At 45.6% G+C, this 17,228-nt stretch overlaps 1 protein-coding gene across 1 annotated transcript; it reads left to right on the top strand.

Moving 5' to 3' along the window:
• Nucleotides 1–8,296: 8,296 nt before the first annotated feature.
• Nucleotides 8,297–9,864, top strand: LOC123493358 (ubiquitin-ribosomal protein eL40z fusion protein-like). Its single transcript, XM_040399737.1, has 3 exons — nt 8,297–8,441; nt 8,971–9,181; nt 9,680–9,864. Exons 1-3 carry the CDS (start codon nt 8,339–8,341, stop codon nt 9,804–9,806), a joined length of 441 nt encoding a protein of 146 aa, XP_040255671.1. The 5' UTR covers nt 8,297–8,338; the 3' UTR covers nt 9,807–9,864.
• The last annotated feature ends 7,364 nt before the right edge of the window (nt 9,865–17,228 follow it).

Genomic DNA, 17,228 nt, shown 5'->3' with positions numbered 1-17,228 from the left:
AACAGACTTGGGGTTTGCAGGCATACCCTATACGTATGATAACGGAAGAAAAGCCAAAGCAAATGTACGTGTTCGGCTGGACCGCGCACTCGCTGATGACTCGTGGCGCGACATTTTCTCGGATGGGCAGACTGTCCATCTAGTCTCACCGGCCTCTGATCATTGCCCCATACTAATCAAGCTCCTGCAGGAGTCTCGAACAGCAGGAAGTCACCAGGCAAGACGTCATTATGAGATTCTATGGGAGCGAGCTACGGAGCTCCCTGAAGTTATTGCTGCGGCATGGAGATCAACAGGAACCAAAGCTGACTTGGGAGCAATTAAGGCCGGGCTGGATAATCTAATGACACACTTGCAAGGATGGAGTAAAAAACGTTTTGGCAACACTCTTAAGGAGCTAGAAAAGGTGCGTAAAGAGCTAGAGGAGCTGCGAGCAAATAATGCTGAACAAAGAGAAATCCGTCGAAAGTCAGATTATATGCAGGAACTCTTGTATCGGGAGGAGATGCTGTGGATGCAACGGTCTCGCATCAACTGGCTACGTGAGGGAGATCGCAATACAGAGTTCTTCCACCGAAAGGCTACTTGGCGTGCACGTAAAAATAGAATCAAGCGACTGCGGGATGAACATGGTGTTTGGCAGGAAGATGCTACAGCAATGCAGAAGTTAATACAGTCATATTTTCAGCAGCTTTTCACTAATGACCCAAACCTGGAGGCTAGCGATGTAGTACATCTGTTTCAGGAACATGTCACCGGAGACATGAATGATATTTTGTGTAGAGATTTTTCAGAGGAGGAAATTGGAGATGCTCTTTTTCAGATCGGGCCCCTTAAGGCCCCAGGCATCGATGGATTTCCGGCACGCTTCTACCAAAGGAACTGGGAGGTAATGAAGGCTGAGGTGGTTAATGCAGTGAAATTATTTTTTGCCACAGGGGTGATGCCAGAGGGGGTAAATGACACTGTTATCGTACTTGTTCCTAAGTGTGACCAGCCAGCAACTGTGAAGGACTTCCGACCCATTAGCTTGTGTACGGTTCTTTACAAGGTGGTTGCTAAATGTTTGGTTAACCGTCTCCAGCCGATCCTGGGCGAGCTTATATCTGTTAACCAAAGTGCCTTCATTCCAGGGCGTTTGATCACAGATAACACCCTTCTGGCTTTTGAATGCATGCATTTTATTGAACATAACACAAAGGAGGACAAACAATTCTGTGCATACAAATTGGATCTGTCAAAGGCTTATGATCGTGTAGACTGGGGATTTTTGAGGAAAGTGATGCAAAGGTTAGGCTTCGCTTGCCGGTGGGTCGAATGGATAATGTCATGCGTGACCACGGTGAGGTATTCAGTCAAATTCAATTGAGCTATCCTGGATTCATTTTCCCCATCACGCGGCCTCCGTCAAGGTGATCCATTATCCCCATTCCTATTTATTTTCGTCGCTGACGGTCTGTCTGCTCTACTCCAAAGAGAAGTGCAGGGCCAGAGTATTGAGCCTCTAAAGGTGTGTCGTCGAGCACCAGGTATCACATCTCCTCTTTGCGGATGACAACCTCCTCTTTTTCAAAGCGGAGATCCAACAGGCTGAACGGGTAAAACAAGTGCTTGTGGAATATGGTCAAGCTACGGGGCAGTTGATTAATCCTGAAAAATGTTCCATCTTCTTTGGAGAGACATGCCCGATAAGAGTGCAAGAGGATATTAAAACTGTTCTTGGTGTGAGTAGAGAAAAGTTTGAGACAAAATATTTGGGTTTGCCAACACCCGATGGACGCATGCATAAAGGTAAATTCCAGAATCTTCAATCAAGATTAGCCAAGAGAATCCTCCTTCGGGGTAACCAGTCTCAGGGCGGCAAGGAAATATTAATAAAGTCGGTGGCTCAGGCGCTACCAACACATATCATGGGTGTCTTTAAACTTCCATTTGGGTTATGTGATGATCTCATGCATATGACAAGGAATTTTTGGTGGGGTGCCGAGAATGGGAAAAGAAAGACACATTGGGTGTCCTGGGATAATATGGTGAAGCCTAAAAGTCATGGCGGCATGGGATTCAGAGACATGCATTTGTTTAACCAAGCACTACTTGATCGCCAAGCCTAGAGGCTGCTGCAATTCCCTAACTCCTTGTGTGCGCAGGTACTTAAGGCCAAATACTACCCCAATGGCGTCCTAACAGACACAGTCTTTACTGGTAATGGCTCCTCCACTTGGCATGCGATTGAGTATGACCTCGAGCTACTTAAGAAAGGTATCATTTGGAGGGTAGGGAATGGAGCGAGCATACGAGCTTGGCGAGATCCTTGGATCCCACGTAATCATCAGCTGCGTCCGATCACTGCTAGAGGGAGATGCCGGCTAAGATGGGTACGGTGGCAGATTTCATCGGCCCCAGTGGAAACTGGAATATGGCCCTTGTCCGCCAACACTTCCTGCCTGTTGACGTTGCGGAAATCATCAAAATTAAACCGTCAACACGGAATCAAGAAGATTTTCTTGCATGGCACCCGGAGAAACGAGGGATGTTCACCGTGCGCAGTGTGTACCGCCTGGCTCTTGATGAAAAAAAATGCGTAACGAAAGCAATGGCTCGTCCAGCAACAATCCGAGTGGCTACAGACCTGACTGGAAGCTCATTTGGCAATGTCCAGTCCCTCCTAAGGTACGGATTTTTGCATGGAAGCTTGCATCTAATGCTTTGGCTACCCAGGAGAATATGTGCAGAAGAGGTATGGAGGAAGATCCCACATGCACTGTGTGTGGACGGGAACCAGAAGATGCTTTCCATGCCCTACTCCGATGCCCACATGCGCGTGAGCTCTGGGCAGCAATGCGTCAAGAATGGACCCTCCCAGCTGAAGGCGTTTTTGAGCCAACTGGGCCTGAATGGATATTGCAAGCTCTACATGCAATGACGGAGCAGCAGCGGGCTATGGTTCTCATGATTCTTTGGCGTGTGTGGCATTGCCACAATGAAATCACCCACCAAAAAATCCCACCAACGGCTCAAGGCTCAAAAAACTTTCTGGCAAGTTACCTCAACTCTCTCTTGCTTATTCAGCAGCACCCTATTGTTGATGTTCAGAAGGGAAAGCAAGTGGTGGATTACGTCCAGAGCTGCACCACTACACGCCACTCGTCCGATGGCCGTCAAAAAGTGCGTCAGAAATGGGAACCTCCACCAGCGAACCGGGTCAAACTCAATGTGGATGGATTGTTCATTCCAGACGGGTCAGCAGGAACGGGCATGGCGCTTCGTGACAGTGTTGGATCCTCCATCTTCGTTGCATGCAGGTACCTCTTTGGATGCGCTGACGCCGTGGACGCAGAACTTGCTGCGATGGAGGAGGGCCTGGCCCTTGCCCTCCAGTGGTCGCCACTTCCGGTGTCCGTGGAGACGGACTGTGCTGAAGCTGTTGCGCTGGTGCAATCCTCCACCCCCAACATGTCGCGCTATACGTCGCGTGTCCAGAATATTCGTGAACTTCTTAAGGAAAGAGATGTATCGATCGTCAAAATCAGTCGCGAAGCCAACTCTGTGAGCCATGGCTTAGCACAGCTAGGTAGAGAGCAGGTGAAAACTGCAGTTTGGCTAAGAAATTTCCCTCAGGAAATTGCCATAGCTATGAACACCGATTGTATCTCTATTGCTAGCTAATATATTCACTCTTTCCTCGCAAAAAAAAAATATGCCCATGCGTGCAGGGGGTGCCCTCTCATATCATGGGTGCGTCTTCAACAACTATTTTTTCCCCATGTAAAAGTTATTGTGGTGTTTGTACCTAAGTTATCAGATCAGCGGTGTGTATATTACCATGCCATTTTGCACATAAGTTACTGAAGGTACATTTTTAACAACATTTTTCCACGGGTCAAAGTTATCGCGTTGTTTATGCATAAGCTATCTAGTCTGCAGTGTGTACATTACCATGCTCTTTATACAAAAGTTACGGTTTGTATTCAACAATTATTTTTCACCGGGCAAAAAGTTACCATGGACTTTGTACGTGAGTTATCAACTTTATTATGCGTATACTGCCATTTTACTTGCACAGAAGTTACCGGGTATGTTTTTCAACAATTTTTCCTCGGGTCTAAAGCTACCGTGACATTTGTACGTGAGTTATCAGCTCTGTTGTGCGTATATTATCATGCTATTTACACAGAAGTTATCAAGGGGTATGTCTTTTAAAACTTTTTCCTCGGGTCAAAAGTTACCACGAGATTTGTACAAGAGTTAGCAGCTCTACCATACTATTTACGCAAAAGTTACTGGGATATGTTACAATAATGTTTTTCTTTGCGAACCAAGCTGTTGTTGGATGGTTAGAGGGACAGTGGTATCCTCAGCCCACCAGGGTTCAAGTCCTGGTGCTCGCATTAATCCTGGATTTATTTCAGGATTTCCGGCGATGCGCTTTCAGTGAGAGGAGACGTTCCCGTCGACGACGTGGCGCCTGCGGTGACTTCGTAAATCTCAAGATGATATGCCGGCCCAGTCTCTCGAAGGTGCTCATAGGGGTAGGGTGTGCATGTGTGCGTTCATAGGGGTGAGTGTATACGCGTATGTATGAGCGTCTACGTTTGTACTGTGTTAAAAAAATCTCTGGTTCAAAACTACCATAATGTTTGTACCTAAATTATCAGGGATACAACTAGGGATATATTTCAACAACTTTTCTCTCTAGAAACAAAAAATATCACGATGTTTGCCATGTAAGCTATCATGTCAAATAACACGATGTTTATATAACAAGCATACTAAAAAGTACAAATGAATGGTCAATGGTCAAAATAGTAGGTTGTTCTTCTCATTGAACTAGAATGAAAACGTAGAACACGAGCACAATGTTGGCTCATCCGGTTCTATCATTAGAGCAGATGAAAAGCTTTCTATACTAGTATGAGACATGTGATATATTATCTAGATTTTCTTTCAACCGTGCAACAACAAAACAAATGCGAGATGGTCAGTGTGCTGACTTCAGATGGAACGAGGTTGTGTCCTGTAAGCCACCGAGTGAACTGGGCCGTGACTCTTGCCAAGCGAACCGGACCGTGACTCTCGCCAGGGTGTGGAAAATTCGGAGGAGACTAGTATAGTATCAGTCCTTTAGGTGAGATCGTAGGATCAACCCAAACATTTCAAATTTAGACAATCCAAAAAATTCTGAAAAAAATGTACAACATACCTGCAGCGTATGTCTACAACTTCAAAAAAAATCAGCTCAAAACTTAATCTACAGTTAGAGAATCAAAAAGACAAATTCAACTATGATTAGTGCCAGCTTTGGGGTGAATAGTATTTGACACTATTCACATGAGATTTTGTCTTTTTTCATCCTCTATGTGTAGTTCGAATTAGGAGCTGAAACTTTTTAAGCTTGTACATCACACATGAATGTGTGTCTCCAAAAAATTTCAGAATTTTTGAACATGTTTTGTATCTTCAAAAAATTTGATCTCATTGATCTCACCTAAGAGCTGATCCTATACAAGTCTTCCCCTGGAAAATCCGGTTCAGCGATTAGAACGTGGGTGTGCGCGGAGGGAAAAGAAAATTGGAGGGGAACATGGGCGGACGGGGAAGCGACCGATCTCTATCGAATGGTAGGCGAGTCGTTTGTATCTGTAGCGAAAGTTCAGTGATTCACCAAATAAATTTGTCATTAAGCAATTACACACTAGGGAATTCAAGAAGAAGATAAGAAAAAAAACTTTTTATATGCAATTGAAAAAGGTTGAAAGCAATTTCCCATTTGTTTAGAAACAACCAGCGATAAGCTGAGTTGGTTTGTGTGTCTCTTGTTCATGCTAGGGGGCATGAATTCGAATCTCCTTCGGGTTATTTGGTTTTCCCGTGGGATTTACTTTCCTCAGGTTCCTGTAGGTGGGCTGGGCCACGTGCGGGGATAAGTTGGATCCGTGGATCTGGATCTCTTGCAAAAGATCGATTGTCCGGACGTTAGATTTCTCGTGTAGTTAAATAATTTATTTCCGTAATACAAACTTCTTAAATTTCATGAATTCTTTTTCAAAACATGTGAATACAACTTTCTTATTTTTATTTATTAATACATTCCTTTTGTTTAAACTAAATATATATACTTTTGATAAAATAACCAACATTTCTTAAACATGTAAAAACTTTTATGGAAAACACTTTTCTGGAAAAAACTAGGCGAATCTTTTTTCAATAATATGAAGATTTTTGTGAACACTTAAAAGTTACAAGAATATGTTTTAGAGGTCTGGACATATTTTTTAAATTACACATTTTTGAAAAGTACATGAAGAATATTTAAATTACATGCATATTTTGGAATGCTTGAGTACTTTTTTTAGAAGTACGAGCTTTTCAAATTACTCAATATGTTTCTTTTTATTCCGCATATAGAATTTGTTTGAAGTCAAACTTTGTAAAGTTTGACCAAATTTATATGCAAAATATAAACATCCAAATATTAAATTTATATAATTTGAAAATTATTTTCATGATGCATCTATTGATAATGATTTGGTATTTTTAATGTTGATATTTTTCCCTATAAGCATGGTCAAACTTTGTAAAGTTTGACTTTAGATAAATCTTATGTGTGGAGTAAAAAAACACAGTAAATGAAAACCTTTTTAAAATATGTGAACATAACTTTTTAAAATAAAAAAATAGAAGTACCTGAATATTTTATTTTTGATATGTGCAAGGTTTTTTATATAACAAACAAATACTTTTACTTATTTTATTTTTAAATTATTAAGTATATTATATATTAGTTTAGCCGAAATAACTAGTTCAGGGGCACGACTTTCAAAGGTTATCATAAAACTTCCCTGGTAGGCTAGGGCAACTTGTTGTCACAAGACAATTTTGCTGGGGGGTTTTCTCGCCACAAAAAAAGGGAAGTCGTCGTATTGCTTTTTTCATGAGATCAAAATTCAAAAAAATAATATCTTGTCAATCGAGCGTCTTTTGGGTAGACCCCTTTCTCATTTTTCTAGGCTGTTTTTTTTTACGGTTTGATTTCTTTTTATTACTCTTCTGTCTTTCGCAATTTAAGGCATGTTCTTTTGTTTTTGTTTATTTTCTCGGTTTATGCATGGATTTCATTTTTTTTCTTCAGCTTCTCTTGTTTTTATTGTTCTTATTTTAATTTTGTTCTATTTTTGTAGTAGACATGAACATATTCCAGATATGCGATATTTTTTTTCCAAATACATGGCTAACATATTTCTATTATATGATGAAAAAGATTCAACATATGATAAATATTTTCATATACATGGTGGTCATTTTTCAAATACATGATGAACATTTTTCTAACAACAATATATTTATTTATTAATCCTTAAAAATGTTTTAGCGAAAAAATGAATGGATAAATAAATAATATAGTACTAATTAATAAAAAAGTGTACAAATATAAGATTGAATGGGTATATGGAACGTACTTACATACTTAGGCACCCGATGACATACAGTGTGAGTTTCCATAATGTTCACAAGGCTATCATGCCCTCTTAACAAAGAAGTTATAACTCACACCGTTGATTGTTAAATGCGGTAAACCAAAACTAAACACATAAGTAATATGTCAAGTTTTTTTGCTGTGTTTCTTTTTCATTGTAAAAAAGAGCGTCTAGTAGTCAGTTGCCCGAAGAAAGTTCAGGTTTCAGTTGATTCCTCCCCCGCGTCTTCGCCTTCCTCCCTCTTCCCCTGCCACCTTCGTCTTCCTCTCACCGCCATCGACCCGCCCTTCGGCACCGGCATCGTCGTCCCCCATGACCCGGCGTTGGCTTCACTGCCTTGCCACCTGTCATGCCCGTGCCGCCTCAGTCATCCTTCTAAATGCCCCTTCTCCACCCCCCCACCGCCCACCATCCTTCCTGGCACCGCATCATACCTGCGTGGTGCTTTGCGCCTCGCACGGAATCGACTGTTGCCTGAAAATCGAAAGAATAGCAAATGTGAAAAAAATTGCAAGGTTTTTTTTTTAGAATTTATTAATTGAGACTAAAATCACTAAATGGCCTTGTGGGCCATTTGTTCTGAATGGACCGGTTCAACAACTCTGCCAGGTTTAGTTATATGGACATTATGCAGCCGGCCAGAAGCCCAGCAACCGCAGCCCCGACCGAGTCGCGATCTTCTTGGCGGCCACGCCTCCCGTTTCCACCTTTGCAAGCTAGGGTTCCGGGGCTTGTCGTAGCGACCCCGTCACCTCCCTTGGGTCCCTTGCCTATATAAGAACGTCCATCACCCATTGGTCGGTACCAACACCACCAAGCACAACCCGGCGAGAGGAGAGCGAGAGCCATCGACGGCGGCAAAGATGCAGATCTTGGTGAAGACGTTGACCGGGAAGACAATCACGCTCGAGGTGGAGTCCTCGGACACCATCGACAACGTCAAGGCTAAGATCCAGGACAAGGAAGGTATACATGTTCAGTCCCCGTCTTGAATCACTGAGCCATCTCTTCCGTCTACTTGCTGGCCGATCGACCATCTTCACCAGCGTTGCGCACCTCACTGCTAATCTGGTCTTCGTAGAGGCTTTGGCTTTTGCTTCTCTTGTTTGATTATTTTATTACCATGGGCACCTCACTTGTCGAATATAGTTTCCCTCAAAAAATTCTGTCGAATTTAGTTCGTAGCCAGCACCCTCCATGCTGTCTTAGATTACATTCTCGATCTGAAATAGAGCAGATCAAAAGTTTTCTGCTCATCCGAGGTTAGATAGTTTTGGACGTCTGTTTCTTGTGCGTCGACCTTGCGGTAGGATTTGCTTCTTGTTTGACAGAGAACTCATGTTTAGCACTCCCGTTCCCGTCCCGGGAGTAGTAATCAATTAACACGTTGTTCAGTTTACTTTCATGATCCTTCATCAAACTGAACACTTCACGAGCGAGGAACTAACGGTGAATTATTTTTATTTTTTATTTTTTTTGCCTATCCTAACCGTAGGTATCCCGCCGGACCAGCAGCGCCTCATCTTCGCGGGGAAGCAGCTGGAGGATAGCCGCACTCTCGCCGACTACAACATCCAAAAGGAATCCACGCTTCACCTGGTACTGCGCCTCCGCGGCGGCAGCAGAGGTGGATACCCCAAGAACCTTGAGCCCAACCTGCGCATCCTTGCTCAAAAGTACAATGAGAACAAACTAGCCTGCCGCAGGTATGCACTCCCAGTAACCTTTTCTTTTAGTACCATTATGTTTGTTGTTTTTCTCATGTTTCATGGATCGGTGCCTATGCATGCAGCGCATGAATTGTGATCTTGCTTTTTTTGTGGAGATTATGTATGTGTAGATAAATGTGTTCATGTTGTTTAATCCAGGCAACTAGCATGATTTTCGTTACATCTTGCTGAGATGTGTAGATTTGAATTGCCAAACAGAGGTTGATCGATCTCACCTTCAATATCATCCCCTTTTTCTTTGCTTTGCGGTTATATATTGAAATTCAAACTGACCAGCGGTTTTGGTTTGCTTGTGATAATGGCTGATTTCTGTGAACAATAGAATTAACTAGATGTTTGATATGCACATGATTAATTAAGATGTGCATAGTGCTCCCTCGAAACTGTAATAGCTTTGACAGAGTTGTCACCAATGCGTAAACTGAAATCACTGATTAATTATTAGACTTGTCTCAAATAGTCACTGCCTTGCAGGTGCTATGCACGCCTACCCGCCAGGGCCACCAACTGCCGTAAGAAGAAGTGTGGCCATAACAATCAGGTGAGAGAACCTTATTTCCCCGTGTTATTGAAGTGCTTTACCCCTTTAGACAGAGGCTAACACATCTGTCCTGTTCAGCTGTTCTTGGTTATCATATCACTAAGTATCTTGTTCGGCCTTAATCTTTTGACCAATATGTCACAATTGCATGTTTAGAGTTCGCTGTGCAAAATAATTACATGTAGATGATAACTTAAACTGAATTACTTTTGTTCTACTAATAAATTTTCTTTTCTTACCTTCTCTTTCAGCTAAGGGAAAAGAAGAGGTTTATGTCCAAGTTTGCGAATGCTTCCTAAACGTTGGAAATGCGTCTAGGGCCAGTTATGTCCTAGTTTGGAGTGTTGGATTTTGCTGAATCATCTAGCGTCGTCATATATATTGGAGTCTTAAGTTTTGTCCAGTTGATTGGATTTTGAACCTATGTATGATTTGGAATATATTATCTATCAAATAGATTTATATGAGTTGTTTATTTTGAGTGAGTTCTTATCTTGGATTTGCTTAATCAACAAGAAAAAAGAAAAGAGTCACCACAAATCTCCGCACAGAATCAAACGAAGAGAGCTAGTCACACCCCACCTTTTTATTAATCTTTGGCTTGGGAAATATTTACTATGTTGTGTATTGACACTTGGCCCGTCGGCTAAATCAATGGCCCACTAGGATATACGAGCATATAGCAAACATTGCAACGAGGGAAAAAATAGCATGCACCTAGCGCAATAAACATGGCTCAACCCCTCCACGGGTCCATGTTTGCCCCTCCACTTCTGTGGACGTTTATCCTTCTTTTCGCCCTCACCTGGGCAGACTGCCCATCTAATCTTAATCCCAAGGATCTTGGCCACCGCAGACCCGCGCCAACGAAAATTTATAACTTTTGAAGCTTACATGAGGGTTGGCCTACGCGAGCTACACCATGCACCTATTCCATACACCATCCCTCGTACTCCATCTCTCTTTTAAATTTTCTTCAAAATGCATGAAAATTCATTTTAAAAAACATGAACGTTGTTTTGAAAAAAAATTCATATCATGAAGAAATCTATCCCTCCCATAATAACTAGAATTAAAAGAAAGGGAATGACAAGAGTAAACGATTAATTTCTATCAATAAACCTGCTAAAGCACCAAACCATAGAGTACTTATAGCACGGGTGCTACAGAGAGAAATGTTTTTATATCCCGCATTGAAAGCTTACAAACAGTTTTTAACACATGAACACTTCTTAGAATTACATGAACACATTTAAAAATGATGCTTTTGAAATCCATAAAAACTATTTTAATATTTTAAAAGCAAACATTTTAAGGCATGAACACATTTTAAATTACACAACCATTTTTAAAATGCATGAGCACTTTTAAAAATTATATAAGCACATTTTAGAAAGAACGTAATAGAACCTGAATCAGCGAGCTCATCTTCTAAGGCTGGTCACAATGAAAGTATCAGTAGTATCATGTATACCAACTAGGCATTTTAGATGAGGTGACACAACTAAATGAGGAAAGAGAAGGTTAAGTATCATAATATGATACCGTATCATATTAAATGATGTACTAGTATGTCTCGTGCACTAAGTTATCGGGATCCTATCCTAGCAATTGTGCTTTAAATCTTGCACTTGCACCTCATTTCTCTTCTTCTTTGGGCATTGTGGACTCATACACTAGTATATACTAGTATACGATACTTCCCATTGTGACCAGCCTAAGCAAATCGTAGCTACACGTGGATATGGTGTCATGGTAATACATGATGGAATTAAACCGAATATGAATGCATGATAGTCATACGCAGTTCAAGTTGTTGAGCATGGCTATAGGTTTGAGCTGGTGGCGCTTTTTGATTATATACAAAATATTCAATGGCCACGCGTCATCTGACACGAGCCGTTGGATGAGGCGTTACGCAACCGTCTAATTTGACAGCTAGACCACGTGAGCAACGCATCACCCCTCCATCGCAGTCGCCCTCACTACAAAAAAAAAGACACATCCGTGACATTTTGGGCCGAACGAATTTTTTTTCTGTCATACATATGACACTTCTATGACGATAATTGTGACAAAACCCGGTATCATCATAGATGTGGTGGGCTCCTACTTCTATGACAAAAAATCATGACAGAAAATGGGCTTTTCGTCCTGGGCGGGCCGGAGACGCAGCTGCATGACATTCTTTGGGTCGTCCATGACGGAAAAACCATGGTAGAAGCGAGGGCGAGGAAAATTTCGGGGAGTTCCCGGTTACGGTGGGAGGTCGGGGGCCGAGCGATGCGCGTTTCTCTCGTACACGTACGCGCGTGTGTGTGAGGCGTTGGCTCTAACTGAACCCGAGCGAGGCGTTGGGCTCTAACTGAATCCGAGCGATTGCACTGCAGGCTACGCGTTACTGAACCCGAGCGATCGATCGATGGCTGTTAACTGAATCCGATCGAGCGATTCCTTCGATACTGCTGCTAACTGAAGCCGATCGATGCTGCCTCTGGATGAACAGTGAGCGTTGCTGGGGGGGTTTGGATGAACAGTTCCCGGTGGGGGTGGATGAATAGGACCCCGTGGTGTTGCCTCTGGATGAACAGGACCCCGATCGATCGAGCCGGTTGGGCTGGATGAACAGGACCCCGTGGAGGGCAGGATGAACAGGACCACCCCGTGGAGGGCAGAATGAACAGTAGACGGTGGAGGGCTGGATGAACAGGCCCGTGGAGGGTGGTTGAACAGGAGCCCGTGGAGAGGGCTGGTTGAACAGTAGCCGGTGGAGTAGCGCGTGGTGGAGGCTGGATGAACAGGAGCCCGTGGATGAACAGTCGCAGGTGGAGGCTGGAGGAGGTCGACGGTGGATGAACAGTAGCCCGTGGAGGCTGGAGGGGGTCGACGGTGGAGATGAACAGTGTCCCGTGGAGTCCCGTTTTGCGGTACGCCACACCCCTCCCGATGAACAGGACCCCCGTTTCGACCGTAGCGCTCCAACACAAGTCCGTTTCCTCCGTTTTGCGGTACGCCACACCCCTCCCGATCAACAGGACCCCCGTTTCGACCGTAGGAGGTCCGTTTCCTCCGTTTTGCGGTATGCCAGACCCCTCCCGATGAACAGGATCCCGTTTCAAACGTGGCCGGTCGAACACAAGGCCGTTTCCTCCGTTCTGCGGTACGCCAGGCCTCGTTTCCATCGGCTGTTCCGTCCAAGCCCTCCTGATGAACACGACGACGCATTCCGTTCCGATCCAGCCGGTTGGTTCCCACGCGTTCCGTTGCCTCCCGATGAACACGACGCATTCCGTTGCCTCCCCATGAACACGACGCATTCCGTTGCCTCCCCATGAACATGACGACGACGCTGTTTCTCCGTTTCGACCCAGCCATGTACACGAGCCCTGGCCGTATGTATGCGCGAGTAGGCGTTCGAGACCCCGCTCGTATGTACACATACGTGGCCGTATTTTCTTTCTTGCACCCTGGCCGCTGTACGTACATGTACATGCTACGTGCGCGCCTCTACTACGACACGTACGCGCCTCTACTATGACACGTGCGCGCCTCTACATCCACCATTATATATGTACGTACACGTTCGCGACCAGAATGACAACGCTACGTACCCTTCGACCAGGTGGGTCCCGACTGTCAGGCACTTCCTTGCCTGCGAAAATGTAGCTGGTGGGTCCCAGCAGTCAGGGGGGTGAATCGTTTTTTTTGCCCGGACGAACTTCCTTGCGTGCGAAGATGTAGCTGGTGGATCCCAGCAGTTAGGGGCAAACGTTTTTTCGCGAAATACGGTGGCCCGTCTGGTGGGTCCCAGCTGTCAGGTGGAGGAATAATTATTTTGCACGTAATAAGGAGGCACTTCCTTGCCGCGGCCGTGGACCCAGCTGTCAGCCTCTCCACGTACAGTCCACGTCCGATGGAAGCCGTTCCTTGACCACGTTGACCACGCCGCGCCGAGAGCACCAGGGCGGTGGACGACGGCGAGGCCTAGGAAGGGGGCGACGCGGAGCCGGGGAAGACGCGGCAGAGGATGCCCACGCGTAGAGGAGTACGAGGGTTCACTGGTTCGATCCGGTGTGAGGCTGCCATCGCCGCAGCATAACAGAGGGTGTGGGTGAGTAGAGGGATGACCTGGCCGCGGTGGGAGTAGTAGGGGGCGGTGAGGCCTCCGCCGCATCGCAGCCGGCCACGAGAGGCAGGAGCACGAGGTAGGGCCGGCGCTGGTTTGGGTGGCTGGAGCAAAAAGACCAGAGGTTGAAGAAGCACTACGGCCGTTGGATGGACATCGTACGGTCACTGGAGCTAGAATCGTGCATATTGACTAAGTTGACAAAGCCCTCCGTCCCCGCCAACTTAGTAGGCCCACAAGTCAGCCTGCCACTATACTGGGTCCCAGCTAACAGGGGGAGTATTCATTTTTTTGTGCGTAATAAGGAGGCACTTCCTTGCGTGCGAAGATATAGCTGGTGGGTCCGAGCTGTCAGCGGCGGTAACGTTTTTTTCGCGAAATACAGAGGCCCTTTCGGTGGGTCCCTGATGTCAGGTGGAGGAATCATTATTTTGCGCGTAATAAGGAGGCACTTCCTTGCGTGCGGCCGTGGACCCAGCTGTCGGCCTCTCCACGTACAGTCCACTTCAGATGCATGTCGGTCGTTGACCACGTTGACCAGGCCGCGCTGAGAGCACCAGGGCGATGGACGACGGCGAGGCCTAGCTAGGAAGGGAACGACACGGAGGCAGGGAAGACTCGGCAGTTGTTTCCCACGCGGAGGGGAGTACGACTGTACGAGGGTTTACTGGTTCGTCTGCCGTCGCCGGAGAATAACAGCAGGTGTGGGTGAGTAGAAGGATGGCTAGGCCAGCGATGGGAGTACGGTGGGGCGGTGAGGCCTGCGCGGCAGCACAGCCGGCCGTGGGGAGGAGGGAGCAGGCAGTCCTGCCGGCACTTGTTTGAGCGGCTGGAGCAGGAAGAGCAGAGATTGAAGAAGCACGACGGCCGTTCGATGGACATCCAACAGTCACTGCTTGTGCGTCAACCTTTTTTTTAGGAAAGCCTCAAATCCGTGGAAAACAGCATACAGCCCATCTGCCATTATTTCTAATAATTTACAGCCCATTTGCTAATTCTTAAGGTTTTTTGGAGCCCATATTCTTTTTGTTAGCATTACAGCCCATATTGTGGCCACGGTTAAAAAATTATACGAAATTTTGCATATTTCGGTGCGGTCCGAACTGTTTTTAATCCCGAAATTTTGACTCACATTCAAACTGATTTTAAAAATAAATGTATATCAATATAAAATCCAACAAATTCTCCACGCATAAAAATTAATGTAATTTAAAATCTCAAAATGAAAAAAAGATATTTGAAACTAATTGCTGGTTTGATGTGTTTTAAAAATGTACAACCCATTTCTCATTACTGATAGGCCATTTTCTCGGCCAGCCGAATGAAGCTCTCCTCGTCTTGAAAAATTTGCAGCCCAACAGGCCTGACAAAGCGACTTAGTTGGCAAATCACAAAAAAACTGGGCTGTGGCCGTGGACCCAGCTGTCAGCCTCTTCACGTACAGTACTCTTCTGATGGAAGTCGGTCGTTGACCACATTGACCACGCCGTGCCGAGAGCACCAAGGCGGTGAACGACGGCGAGGCCTAGGAAGGGACGACGCGGAGCCGGGGAAGACGCGGCAGTGGATGCCCACGCGGAGAGGAGTACGAGGGTTCACTGGTTCGGCTGCGGCGTGAGGTTGCCGTCGCCGCAGAATAACAGGGGGTGTGGGTGAGTAGAGGGATACCCTGGGCCAGCGGTGGGAGTAGTAGGGGGCGGTGAGGCCTCCGCGGCATCACAGCCGGCCACGAGAGGCAGGAGCATGCGGCACGACCGGCGCCGCTTTGGGCGGCTGGAGCAAGAAGACCAGAGGTTGAAGAAGCACTATGGCCGTTGGATGGACATCATATGGTCACTGGAGCTAGAATCGTTCATATTGACTAAGTTGACAAAGCCCTCCGTCCTCGTCAACTTAGTAGGCCCAGAAGTCAGCCACCCACTACGGTGGGTCCCAACTAGCAGGGGGTATTCATTTTTTGGTGCGTAATAAGGAGGCACTTCCTTGCGTGCGAAGATATAGCTGGTGGGTCCGACCTGTCAGCGGGGGGAACATTTTTTTCGCGAAATACAGAAGCCCTTCCCACGTATAGTGCACGTACAGTGCGTAATAAGGAGGAACTTTCCTTGCGTGTGACCATGGACCTCGTGGGTCCCAGCCGTCAGGCTCTCCACGTACAGTCCTCTTCCGATGACTCTCGTATGTTGACGACGCCGCGCCGAGCGCACCGAGGCGGTGGACGACGGCGAGGCCCCAGACTGGAACGACCCGGAGATGGGGAAGACGCGGCAGTGGAGTTGCAGACGGAGAGGAGTGGGAAACTTGACTGGTTCGGGTGCGGGGTGGGCCTACACTCGACAAAGAATAACAGAAGGTGCGGAGTGGAGGGATGGCCTGGCCGTCGGCGGGGTAGCGTTTCGCTGAGGAGCGCAAAACAACGCCGAAGGCTGGAGCAGGCGGTTCCGGCAGCGCTGGGGGAGAAGACGAGAGATTGAAGAAGAATGCCGGTCGTTGGATGTAAATCCAACGTCTTCTCAGGCTTCGACCTATTGGCCCACATGTCAGCCAGTCCATTTGTTTTTTTAGTCCATTTGGTGGGCTAGGTGAAACAATGATGTAGCATCTATGCATCCCGTTTAAATCCCATTGGCATTTTTCTCGAAATCCGCGGACTTGCTGGGCTGGGTGAAAATATCATGTTGGGCTAGACGGAGAAATGTTATAAAAACATAAACACATGATTGCACGTCAGTAAAATCTTTGCAAGCTTATGTACGCAATCACTAGGAGTTAACTTGCCAAGTTATATATAAACAATTATTATTATTATTTTGTAAGAACTTTCAACTTACGAAATAAAATATCATTTTAATTTGATGAGTTAATAGTACGTGGGGTATTATTATTTTTTAGGCTAGACGTGGGACAGTTGAGTTGGTTCTAGGGGAAAGTACTGGGAGAAAACTCAGTTTACATCAAAAAAGAAAGTGGGAGAAAATTCAGAGACCTGCTGGGTCCACCTGAGGAGGGGAATATGTTGGGAGGAAGGAGATTCAAAGCACGGCAGCCGAGTGAACTATTTTTTTTACGGACAAGTGAACTAGTTTACATACATAAGCAAATAGCCACTAAAAAAGCAATCGGGTTAATGGGTTCTTAAAAGAAATATTTCGGATAAAACAGATAATTACGACACATAGGCTAATGCATGAAACACTCAGATGATAAAGGTGCTTATAAACAGATAAAGTACAACGTCTAGACCTTCCTGGCACGCTTAATCATGACGCTGCGGCTGTCCGTGTACTCGTTGGTTACGGGAAGCAGACACGCCCTCATGTCCAAGATCTGCCTGTACATGTCGTAGCATGCGAATG

Source organism: Aegilops tauschii, chromosome 2 (genome assembly GCF_002575655.3).
Source record: "Aegilops tauschii subsp. strangulata cultivar AL8/78 chromosome 2, Aet v6.0, whole genome shotgun sequence".
In the NCBI taxonomy this organism is placed as follows: Eukaryota; Viridiplantae; Streptophyta; class Magnoliopsida; order Poales; family Poaceae; genus Aegilops; species Aegilops tauschii.
The sequence above is the reverse complement of the archived record's forward strand: the minus strand, read 5'-3'. Positions and strand labels throughout refer to the sequence as shown.

Coding starts and splice junctions, on each gene's coding strand:
- LOC123493358 (XM_040399737.1), top strand. CDS start 8,339: ATGCAGATCTTGGTGAAGACGTTGACCGGGAAGACAATCACGCTCGAG. Junction 8,442..8,970: donor TAAGATCCAGGACAAGGAAG/GTATACATGTTC, acceptor TCCTAACCGTAG/GTATCCCGCCGGACCAGCAG. Junction 9,182..9,679: donor AACAAACTAGCCTGCCGCAG/GTATGCACTCCC, acceptor ACTGCCTTGCAG/GTGCTATGCACGCCTACCCG.